Raw genomic sequence first — 25,224 nt, 5'->3', positions numbered from 1 at the left:
ATAACTAATAATTATTGTTTCAAGTCCCAAAATACCTTCCTATATGGACAGGGTATAAAAAAATTATACATATAATTTTTTCAAAATTATAGGTTTTTAGAATAAAGCTTATTCCTCTATCTCAACTCTCCCTTCACAATGACTTAAGATGTTGAATCTTTTTATTTTTATTTATTTATTTATTTTGAGATGGAGGGTTGCTTTGTCACCCAGGCTGGAGCAGAGTGACACAATCTCAGCTCACAACCTCCACCTCCCAGGTTCAAGCGATTCTCCTGCCGCAGCCTCCCGAGTAGCTGGGATTACAGGCACATACCACCATACGTGGCTAATTTTTGGATTTTTTGTAAAGATGGGGTTTCACCATGTTGGCCAGACTGGTCTCGAACTCCTGACTTCAGGTGATCTGCCTGCCTTGGCCTCCCAAAGCGCTGGGATTACAGGTGTGAGCCACCATGCCCACGCATTTAGCGCATGCTAAATCTTTTTTAAAAAGGCAACTATCCCATATGGAACCATTCTCAAGGTAAGGGACACATTAGGTTTAACCCAAAACTTTATTTTCTGGCCCAGAAGGAAACACCACTGCCCATCAATCCTATATATTCTTCAGCTTTAATATATAAAACAGTTCTGGTTTGTGTTACAAATCCCCTCCCACTTTCTTAATTTGCTAAGTGAAATGTACAACCCTCTTAATGTTAAGGGGGAAAAAAAGGAAAATATAAGGTATTACATTCTAGTAATATAAGGTATTACTAGAAGTTGTCATTTAACATCTGTAACCTACTCCTTGGCCTCTACCCTAGTATTCTAAGGTTTTCAGGACAATGACCTATAGCAAAAGCCTTGATGTGTCTTCTCTTCCCAGCAGTTCACCGACTCTGCCATCTTTTAAACCACACACTTTTCCTATCACCAGCACCTACCAGCATCCAGGCAGCCCTTGTCTCTCCACAGGCAGCTCGCTCACTCACTTCCTAGTAAGCCCTGGCACCTACAGCCCAAGTGAGGGCTGCAAAGCAAAAAGGGGATGCCATTCGCCCAACCCAACCTTCCCAAGGCCTCCAACTGTTTTTAGGAGAACAACTAAAATTTGTGGTTAACCTGACCTGCCTGCCAATTACCTGCCAGCTTCCCTTTACCCCATACTTGCACTTCCTCCTCAGCCTCCTAGTCACACTGGCCAGCTTGCTTTCTTCTAGTTCCCAGGAAGTCCCCGCTTGCTTGGCTCATCCTAGGACTTCTACACACACTGCTTCCCCTCCCTAAGACTTTCCTCTGCTCCCCAAGACTTTCCTCCGCTCCCCATTATTTCACTCCTCCTGGAATCTTGGACATGCCACCCCCTCTCCCTCCACCCACCAGAGTCCACTGGATACCCAGGTTGTACTCTTTGCTCCCCATCTCCTCCCCCTAGCATGGCCCCACTTTGACACGTACTGAATCTATGGGTATTTGATTGTCCTTCGTCCCCCCAGCTCCACAGAGACAGATCTGTCCACCCTCACTCATGAGAGCATGCCCATTCTGCCTGCAGCAGGCACTCAAGTGTCTGAGTGAATGGCTGGGCCAGTGATTTTTCACCTCCTCTTTCAAACATTAGGTCGAAGAAATGTGCCCACTCTAATCAAAACAAATCTGTCCACCCTCACCCAGCTGGGATTTTCCTTCTGGTGGGGAGAGGGAAGTGGCCTGTACATATAGAATGAAGGTATCACAGAAATAGAGATGCTTTCATAAATGTTAGATGGCTGCCTTAACTAAGTTTTCAACTATTTAGATGTTACAATACAGATATAAAAAACAATAAAATTCCCATTTAAATGCCCCTCTGAGGCCAATGATATGACCCTGAATGGCTGATGGACATTTATCAGAGAAAAGGTATAAAAATAGTTCAAAGTGTTCTCTCCACCATGGATACCAACCCCCAGAGCTCCTTTGAACTTTGAGGAGCCAAGTATACTGTCACAATCTGACAGACATCTAGCATAGATAAATCACATTCATGCTTTGGCAGAAATATATTTTTACATAGGGGTTCTATGTATAATACATATGATATTCATGTACCTCATTCTAAGCGAAGAACATAATTTCACAATTTACTTTTATGTACTTCTGGTCATAACTAGATTTGATGACAGACCCTAAATCTTCTTTTCAGGACAATATGCAAGGACCTAACGACTCATGTTGTTCGTAGAGTATCGGTATCGATAGTGCTTTGGGTGTACCACAGACCCTCCGATCTGCCATTGAAGCCGCCATATGCTAGTAGGTAAATGCCCCTTTTTGAAAGTGCATGAGGGCACAACCATCACAGTCACCAGGGGATACTATTCCAGAAGCTTTGGCTACTGCTTACAGAGTCAGAACTGTGTAGCAGGCATGCTGCTCCCTCCACCCTCGCCTGCGGCAGACACGGCCACACTGCTGGTCCATCATCACAGTATCCTGGTCTTTCCCACTGAGCCCCACTGAGTGTGCTCACCACGGTGCAGCCACCTCAGCTGACAGAAGCTGGCATGCAACTGTGCCTGCAGCTCTACTGTTACAGAGTCTATCAAGTGCAGTGTATAAAAGATAAACTGTCTGTATACACTGTGGGGTGGAATAGGGGATTGTAGGGTGGAATGCCTGGGTTATGACTTGCTCTTTTCATTACCTGTATCTCTGAGAGATCTGCTGGGGCATGTTAATACAGGAACTAACCTGGGAAATGAAGTTATTGTGCAAAGAGCCTGATTTTCTTCTAATATAGAAGTAGCCTCCTTCCGGCGTTTTCGCATGTTGGCCTCAACTGTGTTGAACTCGGACATCGTTCCTCCGTAGGGCTGTCCTGGTGTCCCCTCAATCATGTAACTCCCATACTCTGGTCTCCAAAGGGTAGGATGGCTATGGAGGAGAAATAATTTAGTTCCATCTTATTCTTCTGCTATAGTCTGCTCAATTTTTAAGTTTTTAAAGTTGCTTTAAAAGTGTAGAAACCATTAGGTATAAATGAAGCTAAGAACTCCTTCATAGTTCTCAGTGATTATTACTTTTCCATAGCTATTCAACTACATAAGGGTCAACAAGTATTGGGTCCAAAATGTTTTTTTCTTTTGAGACAGAGTCTCACTCTGTCACCCAGGCTGGAGTGCAATGGCACGATGTCGGCTCACTGCAACCTCTGCCCCACTGCAACCTCTGCCTCCCCGGTCCAAGTGATTCTTGTGCCTCAGTCTCCTGTGTAGCTGGGATCACAGGCGTGCACTACCACACCCGGCTGATTTTTGTATTTTTAGTAGAGACAGGGTTTTGCCATGTTGGCCAGGCTGGTCTCAAACTCCTGGCCTTAAGTGATCCGCCTGCCTCATCCTCCCAAAGTGCTGGGATTACAGGTGTGAGCCACCATGCCTGACCCAAAATCTTTATAAATAACTGAAAATGCACACAGAGCATTCACTGTCCGGGACAAACTAACCTACTCTGCAGAGAAGATAAAGCCTTAAGGGTTCTTTCAATTCAGTGCTGCCCTCCAAACTCAAACGCAGCTTCCCCAAAACGAATGAGTAGAAAATGAACAGAGGAGGATATACTCCCCTTCCCCCCGCCGGTTTCTCTCCTTAAATACAGGAATATCTTAAAAACGTGCCAGGTCAGGCACGGTGGCTCATGCCTGTAATCCCAGCACTTTGGGAGGCTGAGGCAGGCGGATCACAAGGTCAGGAGATGAAGACCATCCTGGCTAACGTGGCGAAACCCCATCTCTACTAAAAATACAAAAAATTAGCTGGGCGTGACAGTGGGCACCTGTAGTCCCAGCTACTCGGGAGGCTGAGGCAGGAGAATGGCATGAACCCAGGTGGCAGAGCTTGCAGTGAGCCGAGATCACACCACTGCGCTCCAGCCTGGGTGACAGAGCGACACTCCATCTCAAAAAACAAACAAACAAAAAAAACATCATGCCAGCCAACAAAACCCATCTGCAAGTTGTATCTTGCACCATGGTTTGTGATCCCAGTTATACGCTTCCGCAATACATTTTTTCCCAAAAATATTTTAATAAAAAACAGGCTTTATATTTAGTTTACTGTACAACGTGCTTCATATATTAATGTACTTAATTCCAACACCTTAGGTAGGTATTGCTATTATCTTTACAGATGAGAGAACTGAGGCACAGAACAGTTAAGTAACTTGCCCAAGGTTATTCAGCTATTGAGTAAAGGAATCATGATTTGAAACTCTGTCAACCTGAAACCAGAGCCTATACTCTTAACTGTTATGCTATCCTGCCTCCAATAACTGAGAAAAAACTCTATATTCTAGTAGTTTTAGCAGTTTCAGAAACACTAAATCAGCATATGAGAGCTTACTTTGGGTTTGTCCTTTCCCCCTTCTCTTGTAGAGTTTCAAGAACTTTCTCCCCAGACAGGACCAACCGGACTTTTTTATTTTCATGATCAAAAGATACCAACATGTATTCCACCTATTGAAAATAAAGGTGAGAAAAATTAACATTCTTCCAGACTTGTTTTCAGCGTGACCTCCAGAAGAAAAAGGCAGGGAAACGTGAAGTCTGTAAGGATCCACAGTAACTCCAGTCAGTCACATTTGCTTACAGTACAGCACAAAATAAGTGTTCATATGCATAATATGGAAAGCTGTAGAAAGGATCAGTCAGCAGTGCCACTTCCACCCCTTCTTTCCTCTGTCCTACTTAATATCCTATGGAAAGGTCGATACCCATTTTGACAAGCTGTACGTCAAAAAAGATGTATTTTGGAGCAAAGATTCTGGAAACCACTGTTGTAAAAAAGAAGTTGCATTTTAAAATTTATTTCCTCATTTGGCTTATTATAAGTTTAAGAAAGAGGTTATCTGGACATTGCAGTCAAGGTAGCTTACACTTACTTATTGGCAGAGTAGTAAGTAAGGTAGATTACACTTTCATAATCCTACTACCAGTCCCACTTTTGGAGAGTTAAACCATAACCATGAATATACCGTGTGGAGAAGTTATTTTAGGGGTTTCAACAATTTAATTTGGGTTTATCTCAAGTAATTTAAGACAAATTCTCCACTCTGAAACCATATACAATTTATAATGCAGGGTGCACTGGTGCATTTATTAACAATACCTGGTGGAATTCTAATAAAAATAAAGACTTAAACACCAAAGTCAGACTTCTGGGCAGAATACAACTAGAACCTACTTTTGTTTTTCCTGAAGTTGCATGCTTTCAATTATGATAGTTGGCATGAACAGTGAAGATTATGAATCACTATGTGTGATTGAAACAAAACATCCACTATCCATACATAAGTGAAAAGACACAGAATTATTCAGGCAAACCCTTGAATGTACCCTTTGCACATGGCACCAAGAGAGTTACTACAGAGGTAGGAAACTGACTCCTCACAAGGCAAACCAGGCCACAGTGTATTTCGTTTGGCCTACAATAGTAGTTTAGAAAAAAAAAAAAAAAGGCAGGCAACAGTATATCCACTATTTCCCAGACATTTCACATGTAAATCTAGGTTCTCAGTCTTAAAACAATACCCAGAAGCTCAGCACGAAGCCTGTGACTGTGTGGCTGGGCTGTCTGCTTCTCAGGGGTGCACACTGTCTGCAGTTTATTCCCTTATTTATGTGTATTTCCCTGGTCTTGGAAGGCATTTGGGTCATTCATCCTCATCACAGAAACATTAAGGGCCAAGTAATATGATTATAACGAGGAAAAAAATGTTAGTAACTATAGGAGATAACCTAGCAGATTTAAACAACAACAAAATAAACTTTCAATTAACTTTTATTCGTTCTCATCAGAATCTTTTCGCTCAACAAATGGAAAAGGCTGCTTGATTTGGGTACATGAACCAGAAACATGAGATCTCCACCTGCACAATCACTCAGTGTCAGCTGACTAAAAAACTAGGCTGCAGAATCTGGAACCGTTCGCAACAACAATTACAGGTTGCAAGATACCATCTATAGATCTATGACTCCAGAACAGCTAAAACCTGATGGAACAGGAAACTCGGTTAAGTCTCAGAACGGGTATGTGAAAAGATACAAGTTAATCTTTAAATGAGTATAATGAGAAAGGATATGCTTTCATATATGAATCCTAATCTTCAAACCCAGCATGCAAAAGTAGGCATGATCACCCATTTCATAGGTGGGCAAAGGGGCTCAGAGAGGTAAGCTACTCAAGCGCGTAAGTGTCAGGCAGGGATTTGAAGCCAGCCCCGTCTGGCCTCAAGGCCCAGCACACCTTGCTGCTAGGACTGTAGAGGGTGCCAATCTCGGTAAGTGAAGATAAGCTTTTTATAAAATTGTTAGTTAACCTATATGAAGCAGGGAAAAGTGATACTGCTGGATGAAACTATCTCAGATTGATTATGCTTTTATTTTATGGAAGGGGTCCTAACACTATATCATGGAAGCAGAGCTGTAACAATAGTTACAGTCATAGATTTAAACAGATGAATTGGCCCATCCCTCAGGCCCAGGACTGAACTCACTTATTCTATGCAGCATTCCTAACTCCCAGCCAGGAGGTAATGTTCCTTCTTTAGTGCTTCCTCTATCACTCACTTAGACTCCAACTCATCTGCCTGGCATCTGCTACTGGAATTAAGTTATTTGCTTAACTAGATAACATACTTCCTAAAGAAAGTCTAAGAGATACTTCCTTGCTTACTGAGTGCATCATTTATTTTTTACCAAATGAGCAAAAACTTGTAGCAATGATATAAACTAGGTTGCAATAACTTCTGTTAGTTTCCTAACTTTGAAAAAAATTGAAATCCTTAGTTTTCAAATTCATTCTTAGCCCACAAGTTTCAAACATGGGTAGGGCAAAAGAACAAAAAGTTCAAGCTCATTTTGAGTTTTAAACATCAGCCAAATGGATGACATTTAAAATGTTAACAAACCAAATTCTCCTCAATTAAAGTATAATCACTTCATGGTCTCATTAAGCAAATGAAACAGAAAAACATCAGAATATTTACCAAATGACAAAGAAAACCAAATTTACTTTTCAATAGAATATAACCAGTTGGAAGCCTCGAGAATTTCCTGAAGGTTTTTCAAACTAAAATTTAATGCCTTCTGAAGTGCTCCTTCTCTGCAGTCGCCTTGATTCCGCACTAGTCCTCAAAGAAGTTCTTCAACCTTTTAGCTTTTTGTTAAACAACCCCGCCACCTCAACACATTTATGTTTATTTCCGATTAGAGCCTGTCTATATGAGCATTCTGAATCGTAACCGCATCTTTAAAAGCCAAACTAGAGCTGAAATGGTGTTTGACGCAATAACCTAGACGACTGGTGATAATAAAAAGTGATACATTAAGACGACGCTTTTCCAATATAAAACATCTAAAGCCCCCATACATTATTTTATGATTGCTGGATTGTATCCCCATCTTAAACTTCGTTTCTGAATCCAAAGGATAAGAGGAACAATATACAAAAGAAAATCTTAAAATAGATGCCTTTCTGTATCACAACACTATTCCAAGGATAAAATTGTACCGGCTTTCTAACTTTGAATAGCATCTAGGCAATAAACCCAGAATTGCAGCAACATTTAATATATTTATGTACTTTACACACATATACAACTCCAAAAGCATATAAACCCAAAGAGTATTATAAATGGGTTGCAGAGCAAACAATTCAAACTTGTGTAATTAACATATCATCTTGGAAGTAGGGGGAAAAAATGCCCACTGAGCTCTGCTCTCTGCAATACACAGGTCACAACGTCCTGAAGGGACTTTGGGATACTGTTTTTTGGCACCCATCAGTTGTCCTTTTAACTGAGGGAGGAGAGACCCAATAAAAATACCTGACCACTTTGCAAGACATTCAGATTTTAAATGTGCACTATTTTTACAAATGAAAATTAAAATCTCTTAGATTTCTATTGCTAAAAGGCTAAATTTTATCCTACTAGAATAAAAGCCACTACTCTCAGCTGTCATATCAAAGACAAAGACACATCTAAAAGACCAGAATAAAAGTCACTAATACACTACTATCCCTGAGCTGTTGAACCAAGGACAAAGACACATACAAAAGCCTAGTATGTACTTTGCTTTATGTGTGACATCGTGTTGCTAGGAACACTCTGGATACAATAATCCAAGTCATTTAATGCAGGTTTAAACAAGGGTGAGGTACTTTTACGTTAATCTGAAATTAGGCCAATAAAAAGAAATAATTTTAACTGAGGCGATGTAAGTACTCAGTACAATGCTGAATATACAGCAGACAGTGAAAATACCTGTGACAAAGAAGTTTAAGATAAGAGCAAATACAAGCTTTTAAGATTTAAGTCTTTAAATGGCATTTACCACTAGTATAAAAATTTTCTTTTCTTTCTTTTCAAAACATGTTGATACTGTACCTTAAGGGTAAGAGTTTCAGGGAGCTTAGAATTTGAGGAACGGTGGGCCTGGTGCGGTGGCTCACACCTGTAATCCCAGCACTTTGGGAGGCCAAGGTGGGCAGATCACAAGGTCAGGAGATCGAGACCATCTTGGCTAACACAGTGAAACTCCATCTCTACTAAAAATACAAAAAATTAGCCGGGCATGGTGGAGGCGCCTGTGCGAGACCACGCCACTGCACTCCAGCCTGGGTGACAGAACGAGACTTCGTCTCAAAAAAAAAAAAAAAAGAATTTGAGGAACGGCTGGGTATTTTACGAAATACTAATTTCTTAATATCTACTCCTAGAGGTAAAAACAGTGCTTAATTAGGAAACAATACAGTTCTATAATACTCAGAGCATTTATAGGTAGTTCCCCATTTAGGGAGAAAGTTCCTTTGTCAGTTTCTGTGTAAATGAGACGAAGGAACTTCCCCTCTCAAACTATGGAACTCATCATATGCTTGACCTCTGAAGAGAAGAAACCTACACCAAGTCGTTCAGAGACTATGAGCTGTGAGGTCCTACATTCCTCCCAGAGGCAGCATGAGGACTTTCCCCTCCTTACATCATGGGATGATCTGTATTCAGGTGGTCAGGCCAAGAGGGCAAGACAGTGAAGGGCTCCCCAGGACCTAGTCCAGGTACAGTATGTGTGCAGGGCGGGGTTTTCAGTCCCCCTACCGACATCTGGGGTTCAGGACCAGCTTTTCCATTCCACACTGCTGGCTCTCTTGCACTGGCCCAAGCAATAGTTTTGATCCTTTTGCTAGAACCACCTGTTGCTTCTCAGAGACTTAGTCTTCTCCTTACACTAACTCCTAAACAAGCCTGCAACCATTTTGTGGACTAAGGCTCTAGTTAGAGTTGATGATTCATCGGCGCCAAAAAACACCGTCTTGCTGGACACGCTCCCTGGCCCCCACCCCCAGCACTAACCCCTTTGTCCTTTTATCCATTCAACAAAGCCCTTTGCTAAGCAGGTGCTGGGAATACTGTGAAGAGCCAGGCAGATGTGGCTCCTGTTCTCAGGCTTACACTGGCTGGACTGACAGCCAATAACACGCTATTGCTGAATTATCTGAACGAGCACTCGAAATGACCAAAGAGAGCTGTGCATATGTAACAGCGGAGTCTAAGCCAGTCTAGAAGATCAGAAGGCTTCCTAGAGGAAGTGCCATTTAAATTTGATTCCTGACATGGGGACTGGCTAGGCAAAGGTGAGGGTCTAGGGATTCTTCAACATAAAATTCAACTTCCCATCAGGATCCTGTCCCCCAGGGGAGCTACACCACTGACTGCAGCACAATCACCCTCTCGCCTGGCAAAGATGCAGATCACTGCATCCACCCCGCAGAGATCATGCCAAGTAGTCACCCTCTAGGTTGTAAACTGTTTTAAAGTTAGAGGCTATGCCTTCTGTCCAGAAGACTGTTTCATAGCAAAATGGTAATGACAAATATTTTTTAAAAGAAATCTCAACCATCAAGTTGGATGGCATTCATTTCCCAAACTTGGAGCACCCAAAGAGGTGTTAGCCATAGTGATATTACTTAATTTTTAAACACCCACAGTAACATAGGACAACCTGAATGACAAGGCTAAAAGAGGAGCTGTGTTTTAAAAAGTAGAAAATTGAATATGAGATTCTAACACAGATGTATAAAATTACATATGGCTCAGATTTTTAAAGATGGACTCCCATGTTCGATATGTCTAATGATGACATCGCGAATGTGAAAACCACTGTTTCACAAGGTAATCTCCAAGCGCTTTTAAAGGACCAGTAAGTACAAAGTAGAAATGTCTGTGCTTTTGTGTACATGACACTATACATACATAACATCACACACACAACTATATTTTAAACTGATGACTGTGGATACTGTAATAATTAAATTGTTCTATGTTCCAAAAAGAAAATGTTTTAGCAGTCTCGTCTAAAGCTGTATCCAATTCTTCTAACATTTCATATATTTTGAGAAAATAGGTTTTTTTCCTCCTACTTTGAAATGCCTATTCATACTAAAGAATTTCGCATGATACTATGAAAGGTTTACACTTTTAGAAATTAAAATAAATGTGGCCTCTCCCTGATCTAGTTTTCTGTAGCACAGAGCAGGCTGCTTTTTATTTATAACACATTAATCTTAATTTTAATACTGCATAAAAATCAATTAATTTCCTATAGGATTAGGTGGAGTAACTTTCTCAACATTGTCTCGGCCCAAACAGAGAAAACATTCTTAACATGCCTAGATTAGTGACACGAGGCCCAAGAGAAAAATTTCAAGACTTTAATAAAATACAGAAAGATAATGAGAGTTGCGGGGTAAACTGGGATGACTCTCATACAGGGGAAAATGTCACCTGTCACCAAAGGAACGCAAAACATTGTGTTGTCCATTATGCTACGCACTTAGCACATGTGGCTGTATGGAATTTAAAGTAATTTAAATTTACTTAGCATAAAATTAAAAAATCAGTTTCCTACTCCCTAATGGTTAGGACAGAGTAGAACCATTTCTCTTACTGCAGAGGTTGTACTAGGCAGCACTGGACCAAAACCCAAGAGAAACCACAATCCTGAAATTAATTTTACCTGGACACACTAATTCATTCTTGTTGGCACAAAGGAAATCCTTGAATGTAGATCTTCTCTTTCATGCTCCACAGATGCATGAGACATTTTCTGGGCCTCTGAATTTACACTGGCTGATTTTTTTTTTAAAACATCATGCTGCCACAATTCAGGCATATGTTAGTTTGACTTTTCTGACAATTATAAAGACCATTAAGGCATTCCTACTTTATTTCTAAACCATATCTAGCAAAACCTAACCAGTCTTCTCACACAAATTAACCTCAGAAAAGATAGCACATCAAGTTGCCAATGGGGATGTCTGCTTATGGCCAAAGCATAACCCAGGTACTCTGTAATTTAGAAACCTAAACCAGAACACATTTTCTCTTAAAGAAACAACATTGTAAGTATGAATAGTTCTTATTTACCTCCAAACATCTGCACTTTAGTACAATAGCTTCTGGGTTCTAAGGACAAGTGAATTCCTTGGCTTTTTCCTAAGAACATATTCCCCTGCTAGAGTCCTAGTCACCACATGGTTGACAAGAAACAGTATCCTGGTCCCCAGACAGAAGCTGCTTTGGATCAACTGCCCTGCAGTAGCCAGAGCTGGGGCACCATAGCGGGTGAGGATCATGGGCAATTTCTGCAGGGGCTCCCTCTAGGTGCAGGAGAGTTTAGGGCTTTAGCATGTGGGCAGGATTGTTGCTAGAGAGAATACATCCCCCCAGCGGGTGGTGCCCAGCTCAGGGTCTGATGTACTTCTTGGGCTGAGCAAGCAAGCACACACACATGATTTCCTTCTAAGGCATGCTATAAGTTAGGCTGTCCTAAATTCACAGACTACCTATGAGAAATTCAGGATTTTAGTTCCTAGGAACTGGTGTTAGACTAACCAACCCAACGAAGAGAGAGAAAAAAGAGAGCTTTCTAAAGAGACTAAGTGAGAGTCAATGCTAAATGGAGGAATTCTAACTCCAAAGTGACTGCTAGTGGTCAGTGGGGGTCACCTATGCCTCCAGTGACAGGATGACAGGGCTTCAAGACCTCCAAGTTTAAAGCCATTCCACCATCATACGAATCTGAGTGCAGACATTCTGCCATAACCACATCTCATAAAGGCAGCGTCCAGTTCCCATTCAGGAATCGTACCTGGGTGTTACAGTAGATCCCACCAACAGAGTAATTCTAACCTGTGGGATCTGGAAGATTTAGGTTTTTGTGAATTCAATCTCCTTCCCTGCCATATTTGAAATTCACGCTAAAGGATGAAAATCTCAGATAAGTTAAAGCTCCTGACTTGGGGTTCTGATTCTGGCCTGCTACCTGCTGCCCTGGGAAGAGGGTGACACAAGCTGCATAACTATCAAATGAGGTCAGCCTGATTTTCATAGAAAGGGCTCGTCCTGCATCTGCCTTTTCACAGGGCTCGCTTGCCAGCAGATTAGCTGGGAAGGCTGCAGTCACATTACTAAACTTGTTAGCATTTGTCCTGCAGACCGAGAACTTTGCCAAGCACATTCAATGGTATCATTTTGAAAGAGTGTTGGCATTTCACTAGAAGAGAATTACCGGCTATGGGGTACCAAAAAATGCTTAAGCCTGGATCTGTGGCTGATGACATATTCCTATTTTCATTTAAAAAAAAAAAAAAAAAAAGCCTACTTCCTGCATTACCACCATCCCTTTCTCTATTCTTCCTTCTCTTCCTCGCCACTCTCAATCTCATCTCTGTCTGGAGCCTATTAAAACTGTCACAGAGCTCTTTTCCTCCTGCCTATTTAGGCGATAATAGGTGGGGGAGCAGCCAAGAGGGCAGGCTTTGGAGTCAATCAGTTTGAATCTTGGTAACTTCTTGATGCTTCAGTTTTTGCAGAATGGAGGTAATACTTGCCTCACAGGGCTACTGGGGAGGATTACATAAAATAATGCATGTGAAGTGCTAAAACAGTATTAAGTGCACTATTAAGTGCACCGTACTACTTAAGGGTTAGTGGTTACTATTTTCTAGCTCCGGGGCAGCGATACACTGATGGACATAGAATAGTGTCTTGTGCTTTTCAAACGTTGGTTACAGCTCCTTTGTGGGCCATGATGAGTTGTGATCAACATAACAAACATAATTTTTAACAGGGTAGAATAGAAATATCAGAATATGTCACTCATGGGAAGGGAACTGCTGTTTTGTGGAAATGCTGTTTCACAGAGCACTTGTTTTAGTCGAAGGTGAAAGCTACTAGCATGGAATACTGTCTAACCCTATAGTCAGGAAGACCATGGTCCTTCAGCAAGCAGGTCAAGTCACTCTCCTTAAAACTTTTAAATGGCTCACACTCAGTAGAAACTTCAACATCCCTCCTAAAGAGCATTACGACCAATCTTCTCAGCCTCCAAACCCCACACCATGTTGCAGCTACACTGGCCTTTTCTGTCTCCGCAACAATCACTTCAAGGCCTTTGAAACACTTTTGTTCCCTCTGCCTGGAAGATTTTACCTCAGTACTTCAAAGAGCTGGCTCTTGTGTGCTTCAAGTCAAGCGCCGCTCCTTCACAGAGACCTTTGCTGAACCCCCAGCACGGTAACTCCTTCCCCTTTCCACTCTCAAGGGGTGCTACCCACCCTGGTGCCTCCTAAAGTTGTACAAGGTATTTATCCTGCGCAGAGCAGCCTTAATTTTCCCTAATGATAGCCACTCAGAATGTGTTGTAGTCTTTGGCTTTTAAACCATCTGAAAATAAGAGAAAACCCAATGTCCCTGCCAGTTCTAAACTACTGTTTTTGAAATTAAAGTCTTCCAGAAACTCTTAGTATAAGACCATCCGTTTTTCTTTTACTCATCAAACACAGAACATTCATTTTATTCAAATTAATTTTATTACCCAAAACTTACCCCTTTAGAGCATATGTTTTCTTTAAAAAGTTTACATATACAGGAGTGGAAATCTTTCTAAAATTGACTACATCCCCTTCTGCTATCAACAGGAAGATACTAAATATACTTTCACTTTTTATTAGGACTTCGGATGTTTTTGGCAATTTCACTTCTTTAACTACAGCTATAACAGAGCAGGGCTCTTGGGGGCACATCAGGAAGGCCACATCTGGACCTGTTTTGGGCAGCTGCTCTCCTGACTGGTCCCTCTCATTTCTGCCTCAATTGCTTGCAGTACATCCTGAGCTGAGAAACTAGATGACCAAGTTTACAGGAACTATGTATAAAGTGATCTGCATACAGGCGTCACATATGCTTCCAGGAATAAAGTTTTTGTTTACTTCCTAGTTCTTGCTCTATTTGAGTAGTGGAGCCAACAGACGGTAACCCCTAGACACAACTTAACACACTGGCAGGCCAGGGTTCTACTCTGCTTAGCTCAGGCAGGACTGTGGAAAAGTCTGCTAGAAAACAGCAGCTTCTATGACCTTTTCTATCTCTGTGAAGCTTTGGGCCCCCGCCAGCAGTTAATCTGAATAGAGCAGACTTACAGCCCAGATTTTTACTAGTTTCCTGGAAAAGCGTCATGAAGTCGCTCACCTTAGACTCTGAATTCTGCTAAGTCACCATCCACTTCAAAAAGGAGTTAACTGAATCCAAAGGCCTAAAAACAGAATCTCGGTGGAGGGGGACAAAGATGACAGGGGGTCTGTAAGAGCATTTATGTAACTAGGAACATCTCTTTTGGGGGCTCTTTTGTAGTATTATTGTGGAAATAAGTTCAACTACTAAACTCTAACCATAAAACAGACACAAAAATCTAATACAGAAAGTTCCTTAGAGATCATCCATCAGAGCAGAACCTTAGCCATAGAAACCCAGTCGCTCAGGTTTCTATGGTATGTCGCTCAGGACATACCAACCCAGATAACCAAACTTTCCAAGTACCAATAAAGGTGTATCAAAAATGAACTCTTTTGGCTATAAGTCTGAGGCTCATTACATCCTTCTTTGTCTTTTTAAACCATGTCTGAGAAACATAACCATTAAGTGGAGATTAAGTCATCGCTCGTTCAGTTTCACTACACACCAGTGATAACTAAGCCACAGAGACACTACCAAAGTGACTCAAATTCATATGCTGTCCCAGTGCAAGCCTGTCTCCTTCTAAAAATTATAATCAAGATTTCAAGGATCATATAAAATGTAAAAACATGCATGGGGGCTTTGTGGCATTTATTTTGGTCTGACACCAACTTCTGCTATTCTCCCAAATCCTTAATACATTCAGATATGGTGTTGCCAGATGCCCCCAGTACCTGCCCAAATGGCAAATCCAGAGGCTTCTTGTCCTTCCCCACCTCTTGAAAGCCTGCCATCATTCTGCCTACACACAGCAATACTTCTAACTCCCATATCAAATTTCTAGGAAATTATTATTTGCGGCTTTATAATTAAGATTATTTTTTCAGTTGAGGGTAAAGTATGTAATATCAAAGAAAATGCTAAAACCTGAAAGGTTGCAGGGGAATGAATTCTATCACTTCTGGTAGAATGTACCGATTTTCATAAGTTACAGAGTATTAAGTATTAAGGTATTCTGAAACAATTAAAAATTATTTAAAAATAGAACTAAAGAATGTATATATATATATAAACATGCAATTCAAAACACGAAATGATAGGGTTTTTTAATTAGTCTTACAGATGAGGAAATTGTGGTCCAAAGAATTTAAGTTCTGTTTTCTTCTTCTTTTCTTTTTTGAGACGGAGTTTCACTCTCGACGCCCAGGCTGGAGTGCAATGGTGCGATCTCAGCTCACTGCAACCTCTGCCTCCTGGGTTCATGCGATTCTCCTGCCCCAGCCTCCACGGTAGCTGGGATTACAGGCGTGTGCCACCACTCCCGGCTAATTTTGTATTTTCAGTAGAGACGGGGTTTCACCATGTTGGTCAGGTTGGTCTCAAACTCCTGACCTCAAGTGATCCACCTGCCTCGGCCTCCCAAAGTGCTGGGATTACAGGCGTGAACCACCATGCCCAGTCTTAAGCTCTGTTTTCTAAGCTCACACAACCTGGGATGACCCCAGGTCTTAGACTCTGATCTTCAGACTAAAGCCCATTCATAAAATGTATGTCAACTTTCAAAATAATTGTGCTTGAACCAAATATCCAGTCACAGGATGATAACAGAGATACTAAATGATGAAAACTATAGCTTAAGAGCAAAGAAAATCTTGACCTTTTAAAAACTTGGCTAAATCTTGGGTGATGGCAGGTATCTTAGAAATCACAATGATCGCCAGCTTTGCACAAAGTTTACAGACAAAGGAGAACAAAGCTAGAAGGACAGAAAAGTGGGAAACAATTCCACTTCTAATCATGATGGAGTAACAGGGGCTAAATTTACCCCCCTACCTGAAAAACCAAAAAACAACAACAAAAATAAATAAAGAGAGAGGAAGAGAAAATATATGAAAGAATACTTTTCAAGACACTGCATATCAGATAAGAAAGGATCCCTGAGATATAGGGGAAAATCAGTGGGCTCTACAATTTCCCCCACTTACTGCCTGGGGAGAGGCTCCAGGTCATGGGCAGGAAGGTAAAGTAGAGCCCAGTGGACTCCTTGGGTGGAAGAGATGGAGGTGAAGGTCTGGGGAAATCATTTACAATAGAACTGAAACATAAGAAACATTCAGGGATAACAAAAAAAGACGTGAAAGACCTATACTGAAAAACTACAAAACACTGCTGGGAGAAATTAAAGATGTAAGTAGAGTGGAGAGATATTCATATACTCAAAGACTTGATCAATACTGTTAAGATGTCAATTCTCCCCAGACTGAGCTATAGATTCAATGGAATCCCAATAAAAAACCCCAGTAGGGTTTTTGTTTGTTTTTAAGCAGAAATTGCCAATCTGGTTCTAAAATTCACGTGGAAATTTGGAAAATCAAAATATCCAGAAGAGTCAAACCAGTTGAAAAAGAATAAAGCTAGAGTGCTAACACTACGTGATCTCATGGCTTATTATAAAGACACAGCAATCAAAAGAGTATGCCATTAGCCAGGTGCAGTGGCACATGCCTCTAAGTCCCAGCTACTTGTGAGGCTGAGGCAGAGGTTTGTTTGAGCCCAAGAGTTCTAGGACAGCCTAGGCAACACAGCAAAACCTCATCTCTTAAAAATATAAATAAGGCCAGGTGCGGTGGCTTACGACTGTAATCCCAGCACTTTGGAAGGCCAAGGCAGGCGGATTGCCTGAGCTCAGGAGTTCGAGACCAGCCTGGCCAACATGGTGAAACCTCACCTCTACTAAAAACACAAAATTAGCCAGGCGTGGTGGCGCATGCCTGTAATCCCAGCTACTCGGGAAGCTGAGGCAGGAGAATCACTTGAACCTGGAAGGTGGAGGTTGCAGTGAGCTGAGATCGTGCCACTGCACTACAGCCTGGGCCACAGAGTGAGACTCTGTCTCAAAAAACAAACAAACAAACAAACAAACAAAAACAATAAAAAACGAGAATGAAAACAGACTGAGAGGAAATATTTGCAAAGTTTGCAAAGCATGTGTCTGATAAGACTTATATCGAAAATATAGAGAATGCTCAAAACTCAATAGTTTTAAAACAGACAAATGATTTCAACACACTTCACAAAAAAAGATACACACGAGACAAATCGGCACATGAAAAGATACTCAACATCACTGATCTTCAGGAAGATGCAAATTAAAAATACAATAACGTACCACCACACTCCTATTAGAATAGCTAAAATTAAAGAGACTGCCCATACCAGTGTTAACAAGAATGTGGATGAACCAAACTGGCATACTCGCTAGTGAGAATGCAAAACGGTACAACCATCCTGGAAAAGCCTGGTGTTATAGTTTCCTTAAAAAGTTAACGCACACCACTCCAAGGGTAATAAGATGAAGAAAAACATTAGTCCATACATACAAACTTGTATGTTAATGTTCATATAATTTTTTTATGATAGTGAAAAACTGAATGCAACACAAATGGTGAATGCATAAACAAACTGGTATATCCATGGAATGAAATATTACTCAGCAATGAAAAGGAATGAACTACTGATGCATGTAACATGCATGGATCTCAAAATATTTATGTAGAACCAAAGAAGCCAGACCAAAAGAGTATATGCTGTATGATTTCCTAGATATATGAAACTAGATATCAAATGCAAACTACAATTTCCTGGATATGAAAATCTAGAAAATGCAAACTACAGTAACAGAAAGCAAATCAGTTGCATGGGATGGAGAGAGGAAGAAATTACCAAAGGGGCATGATGACATTTTTGGAGGTAATGAATATACTTATTATCAGAGGTGATTTTATGATGTATACATATGTCTAAACTTACCGAATTGTACATTTTAAATACGTGCAGTTAACTTTATATTATAACTCAATAAAGCTGTTAAAAATTTTTTTTGAAACACCTGATAATATCATGAAATGTAGAAACAGAGTACTAATTAGCAAGCTCATTAGGATATGGTCCTTCCAATAATACCAGCAACATCAGTAATGCTTCATATACAGTTTTCTAACTTCAATAATATATTCACATGCCTTGACAGTATGTAAAAATGTTCAGAAACATAAATAGTGATGTTAGAGGCTCAGTTAATATTGTGACATATTTTCTGAACATGCAGAGTCTTACTGAATGTTACTCAGGTTTATGCTTCAAAATGAAACTACACACAGTACCAATCAATGAGTATATCTGCTAATACCATACTTCTAAGACAGTAGGGTCTTAACATGCAGGAATTCAACAGTGATATGGTAGGTCATAGTAACTGGTAAGCCTTAAAGGATTTTTCTGTAGGAGATAGGTATAGAAGACTAATACACTTTTTTTTCCAGTCTACTTTTCTCATGCTTTTAAAGTACAACATAACCTCTACTTATCGAGAACTAGACAAAGACCTCTACAAGCTGGCTGAACCTATTCACTGCATTTACAATACCAAACTGCACAATAACCTTCACATACTATCCAATGGTATGTCTCACCTTTCCTCCTTTGTTACACTGTTCTTTTGACAATAATGCCTTCCTTTCTCCCCTTCATCTAATTAATGACCACACATTCTTTAAGGCAGTTTCTCAAAGGTGGTGAAGAAAAACCAGAATCAACTGAAGTGCTCTCCCTCGCTCTCTCTAGCATACACACATGCACGCATGTGCAAAGGGCACAAGGGAACTTCTGGGGGGTGGGTAGGGGTTAATGGACAATAAATGCTGTTGAATCAATGTCCAGTGACAGCTAAAAAAGATAGATGCGACAACTTTGCTTTTTGTGCTACAGAATACGCTATGACCTATAGAAGAAACCTGAATCTTTGTCATGCCTATTAAAAAATAATTAATTTGTGCTCTATATCTTATTTTAAGAAGCCTAGCCTGTGTGAATGCATTTTTGAAGCGCAACTTAGAAATACGATCAAAATCGTTTGAACCCGGGAGGCTGAGGCTGTAGTACACTGTGATGGTGTCACTGCACTCCAGCCTGGGTGACAGAGCAAGACCCTGTCTTGGAAAAAAAAATAATAAAAAATAATATTTTAAAAAAAGGAAATAAATATGATAAAAAATTATTGTTAATGGAATTTATCTGAACGAGCAAGTTTCAGTTAACTGTAAAAAACAAACAAACAAAAAAACGCTACATATGTGGAATGTTTCATTCCCCAATGACCACAGCTATTTAAATAAGATATACTGGATGTTTTAAATTTTCTAAGTAAATGGTTTAGGCTATTTATGAGTTTTTACTTAACAGGCTAGGCACCTGCAAACCATCTTGCTAATATTACCTCTTTTAATCCCAATAACCCTGTAAGGAAGGTAGTATTGTCCCCATTTAATAGATGACAGTTTGAGACAGTAAGCAACTTGCCCAAAGCTACAGAGAACCTTCAATTTGACTCAAATAATTATGCTTTTGTCCATTCTAGATTTATTGCTCAAAACTGTATTTTTAAATAAGATCATAAGCTTATTCATTCATAAGCTAGGCATTTTCTTTCTTTTTTTGTTTTAAAGAGATGGGGTCCCACTCTGTCACCCAGGCTAGAGTGCAGTAGTGGCATGATCACTGCAGCCATGAACTCCTGGGCTCCAGCAATCCTTCCACCTCAGCCTCCCAAGGGGCTGGGATTACAGGCACAAGCCACCATGCCTGGCAAGCTATGCATTTTCTAAATAGTCACTTCAGCATTCTGAACCCAGCATAGGCAAATGGGAAGTTCAAACTCAATGGACGATATATCAGCCCTTAATAAATCCCATTTCTGTTTTATACGTAAGAACATACTCATAAAGATTAAAGATACATTGCATTTTCCTCTCAAAGTTCACATAGACTTTTCTGCTAACTAGAGGATAATTTACCTTTTTGCCTTCAAGAGCCACTGCACTGGGTTACAAACTTAGAAGAAGTATAAGTTTTAAATGTTGTTTTCTGACCCTCTACAACCTATACAGTTTGAACTCTGCAAAAGGAAATTCAATGAAATTCATGACCGTAAATAACCCAAAACCTGGTAAAATGTTTAAGGACTGGACCTGGAGTCAGACAGATTTCAATTCTGATGATACGTCTGCTGCTAAGTAGCTGAAAAGGTCTGGTGGGCAGCTAACATTGGAGTGATTAGCAAAAAATCAGGAGTCCTATTTATTACATTTACATCATAGATTTCCCAGATCTGTCTTTTAATGTGCCTAAGTTACAAACAAAACCCGTATCTGAAAAGCTGCGTGTGAACTGTGCGGAAGTGCTTACTTGTTTGTATTATCGGCAGGCAACAGGGCACCCAGGAATATCCCCCTCATCTCTCCTCATCCTGGGGCGAAATAGGTATCTTCCTGGAACCTAAGAGCTGGAATTTCTGTTTCCCACAGAAGCAGCACAGTAAATGGTGGCTACAATTAGGACCTGTCATAGTAAAGGTGAAACAGGCATCTGCAGGCTGATCTTGGAGCTTCTCACAGGAAAATACCTGAGTTCCAAAAAGCCAGCACACATGCAGCTCTGTAAGACAATCCACTTCAGCCTTGGACGAGAACACAAGCTGAACCCCAAATCCAAGGTTATTTCTGGTGTGAAGAGACAAATACTATCCTAGTAAGTAGAGCTGAGCATTTCTAAAGTGGCAGCCTCTCCTTCCAACCATACCTATGGCGAGTTTTCAGTTCATGTTTGTCTTTTTTGATCCAAGTCCATGGCTCTGTAAGTGCAACAGTAAGCAACAAAAAGCAGCATTTTGATATGATCCCCATAAAGCCCAACATATCACATCCAAAACACCACTTTCTGTCCTGCGGGCCATTCTTCATCTCCACGTGGCACACCACCCACCACACCCACTTTTATCTACCACACACACACTTTTATCTGCCCAGCCTGTTTCTCAGTTATTTCTCAAGGCTTCTGCACACAAACAAGCTCTCTTGCATCTGAGCCGCTAGGCTTCTGACCTGTCTGCAGACTTCTGTTCAGAATGTGTACCAGTGAGTTCCTACTATGTGCAAAGATTAGTGCTAACCTGTTCTTTTTCACAAGGCTCACTCATCGAATAAATAAATCTGAGACTGTGGCCTTCAAACTCTTCAACTGTGAACCATTGTAAGAAATAATTTACATGCAATCCAACGCACAAGCCTACCCTTCACACACCCCCACAAAAGATAACTCAGAAGTTCTACATAATATTCTTACTATGGTATGATAGATTAATATTCTTCACCCTGTCCCATTTAATATTTTAAAAAGTCCTGTTGGCAAAGAGATATTAGCACTCCAATGTTCATCGAAGTTATTCACCATTGCCAAGATGTAGAGACAACGAAATGTTCACTGACAGAAGAATGAAGAAAATGTGGTACATACAAGCAAGGGAATATTATTCAGCCTAAAAAAAAAAAAAAGAAAATCCTGCAGTATGGGACAATTTAGATGAACCTTGAGGACATTATGTTAAGTGAAATACATCAGTCACAGAAGGACAAATACTGCTTGATTCTACTTATATCAAGTACTAAAAGAGTCAAACTCATAGAATCACAAAGCAGAATTGTCCCCAGGAACTGGGTGGAGGGGAAAATTGAGGAACTGCTAATCTGTGAGCATGGTTTCAATTATGCAAGAAAAACTAGTTCTAGAGATCTGTACAACATTGTCCCTGTAGTTAACAATACTATATTTGTGCACTTAAAAATCTGTTAAAGAGGTAGATCTTGTGTTAAGTGTCTTGCCACACACACACACACACACACACACAAGTCCTGGTTGGAATCTTCTAAATGTATGTCAACCCACTACTGAATCATGACCTGCAGTCTGAAAAATAATGCTCTATCTTACAAAAGGGTGATTAGATCACGCTGACATGATGATGATGCTAGAGGAATGGTTAGAGGCATCAGCAAACATTTAGGCATGATGAGACCCTCCCAACCTCAACCCGCAAAAAAAAAAGGTCACACCTTCTCTTTGCCCATAAGAGATGTAGAGAGGTGGCCAGGCACAGTGGCTCATGCCTGTAATCCCAGCACTTTGGGAGGCCAAGGCAGGTGGATCACCTGAGGCCAGGAGTTCAAGACCAGCCTGGCCAACATGGTGAAACCCCAATTCTACTAAAAATACAAAAAGACAAAAATTAGCCGGGCATGGTGTTGGGTGCCTGTAGTCCCAGCTACTCACGAGGCTGAGGCAAGAGAATCGCTTGAACCCTGGGAGGCGGACGTTGCAGTGAGCCAGATCACTCCAGCCTGGGTGACAAGGGCAAGACTCCATCTCAAAAAAAAAGAAAACAAGAAATGTAGAGAGGTACCACAATAGAGAATTAGTATCTGCATCCCAGATCAAGGGTAGGAGGGAGAACTAGCTGGTGGGAGACCAAGGTTTCACTGAAGTGTCATTGCAGGAGGAAAAAGTAGGGTGGGGATTCTTTTTAATCACTGGGCAATCTTCACAATCGTAATTCTTTCCTTTGTGTCAGGCAACTATCAACACTTCAGGGCAGGCATGTTATTCTTCTCAAAAATTCTATACTCCACCCAGAGACATAACTGAAGCAAATTTAAAATAATAAAAAATGAGCAGCGGGTTATGTTTTTCATCTAAGATGACTTTCCTACCTCAGTTTCTGTTTACTCACCACTCCAAAAGACATTAATATGTCAGTGGGTTGGGGGGAACAAAGGCAGATGTGGAAAACAAAATAGTCTAGGGAAATAGAAAGGATAGATCATAAAACAGTAAAATGCTGGTAAAAGCAGCATTTCAAATGAGGTTAAAAAAAATCAATTTACAGCTTTGTATTTATAACAGAGTATTTGGAACAAGAAATGGGAAGGGAAAGTCTCAACAGTCACTAAAGAAAGTTTTCAGTGAACATCATTTACACATTTTAAGGTAAGAGCAGTGTTATCAAATCTTTTTTGGGGGTGAGGGGCTAAGGTCTCACTGTCACCCAGGCTAGAATGCAGTTGAACAAGCACGGCTCACTGCAGCCTCAAACTCCCTGGCTTAAGCGATCCTTCCATCTCAGCCTCCTGAGTAGTTGGGGCCACAGGCACACGCCACTAATTTTTAAATTTTTTGTAGAAATGGGGTCTCGCTACATTGCCCAGGCTGGCCTTGAACTCCTGGGCTCAAGCAATCCTCCTGCCTCGGCCTTCCAAAGTGTTGGGATTACAGACCACCACGCCCAGCCATTATTAGAGTCTTAACACAATATCAAAGTCTAATTCTCCACAGATCTGCTCAGTATAATTTCTTCAAGAAGTGTTACGACCTGGCTAAAATGCTGCATCCAATGTTCTCTCTTTATAGATGCATAATACAAATTTGCATTATTGCCACTCTTTTCCAAGCCCCTTGATCTTTCGGAGTGGGAAGGAGGTAAAACTATTGCAAAGCTCTCCATGAAAGCCTGTTAAAAGCAGAGACACGTACTTCAAGACTCTACAGCTCTTCTCACTTCAACTTACCCAACAATTACAAAAGTCACTTAAAATAGGTAGTTCTAAATGCTCTTCCTGCCAACAGGAGAGGCCCTTTTTAAAATGGTAAGATTAAGGATTCCTGGAGGGTCTTGCAGGAATACACCAAATGGGACGAAGATGGATAAGGGGTGGTGGGGGGTGGGGCATTGTTTCCGGAATGAGTTGCTGTGCTCCAACTGTGCTGCAAATTTCCTGTTGATGTAGTTCTACCTGGGACAATGACTACCAAAGACACGAACTGCCTGTCTTTGTAGAGAGACCTAGTTAAATGTCAAAAGAAGCACAGGGCACATTGGCTCACGCCTGTAATCCCAGCACTTTGGGAGGCCGAGGCAGGTGGATTACCTGAGGTCAGGAGCTTGAGAACGCCCTGACCAACATGGTGAAACCCTATCTCTACTAAAAATACAAAAATTAGCTGGGCCTGGTGGCGGGCACCTGTAATCTCAGCTACTCAGGAGGCTGAGGCAGGAGAATTGCTTGAACCCGGGAGGCACAGGTTGCAGTGAGCCGAGATCACACCATTGCGCTCCAGTCTGGGCACAGAGCAAGATTCCGTCTCAAAAAGAAAAAAAAAAAAAAAGGAGCAGCACAAAAAAAATGTCAAACTTTGAACTGCTCTAGAATGACTAGCTACCATACAGTGTAAACTTTAAATGGTAGTTCACTCACTCATTCATGCCACAAGGACCTGATGCCAGGCACAAGGCTGGGACCTAGGAAAACAGAGGTGCACAAGCATAATGTCCCCGCCTTATTTCGTCTTACATTTTCCTGTGACACACAATACAAAAATGAATATACAAAATGGCAGATGCTGTAAAGAAACTATGAACTTTACAGTAAAACTGAAGAATCATCACCAAAACACATGCTGTGCTTTTTCTGTTCAAAGAAGTGACGAACCACTTTTTGTAGAAATGTGAATTACTAGTCATCATACTTTCTTAATTTAAAACAGCACAATTTCTTCAGCTGTAGGAGGCAGAATTATCTCCCAATCTTAGAAATTAAAAAAAAAAAAAAAAAAACTAACTTTTTGAAAGGAGATATTCTGCACTGGTGTAACAGCACCTCAGCACTTAGACCAAGAGTGATAACAACACTGGTCAAAAGATAAACAGTTTACACAGGTGGTAAGCCATCTAAGGCAAAAACTAAAAACAAGAGAAACAGAGATGGACTTCTCAAGAAGTCATTTAATGTGTACTGCATA

At 40.8% G+C, this 25,224-nt stretch overlaps 1 protein-coding gene across 1 annotated transcript in view; it reads right to left on the bottom strand.

Annotated features, from left to right (window-relative positions):
- GCLC (glutamate-cysteine ligase catalytic subunit) overlaps positions 1-25,224 on the bottom strand; it is a 47,506-nt gene that overhangs the window by 20,743 nt on the left and 1,539 nt on the right. The window contains exons 2-3 of the mRNA XM_023222957.2: positions 4,368-4,480; positions 2,719-2,901 (exon numbers count right to left, since the gene is read on the bottom strand). Coding sequence (XP_023078725.1) covers positions 2,719-2,901; positions 4,368-4,480 — 296 coding nt within the window. The remainder of the gene's footprint in view (positions 1-2,718; positions 2,902-4,367; positions 4,481-25,224) is intronic.

The sequence above is a fragment of the Piliocolobus tephrosceles genome, chromosome 5 (genome assembly GCF_002776525.5).
Source record: "Piliocolobus tephrosceles isolate RC106 chromosome 5, ASM277652v3, whole genome shotgun sequence".
NCBI lineage: Eukaryota > Metazoa > Chordata > Mammalia > Primates > Cercopithecidae > Piliocolobus > Piliocolobus tephrosceles.
This window is presented reverse-complemented; position numbering and strand designations above follow the sequence as displayed.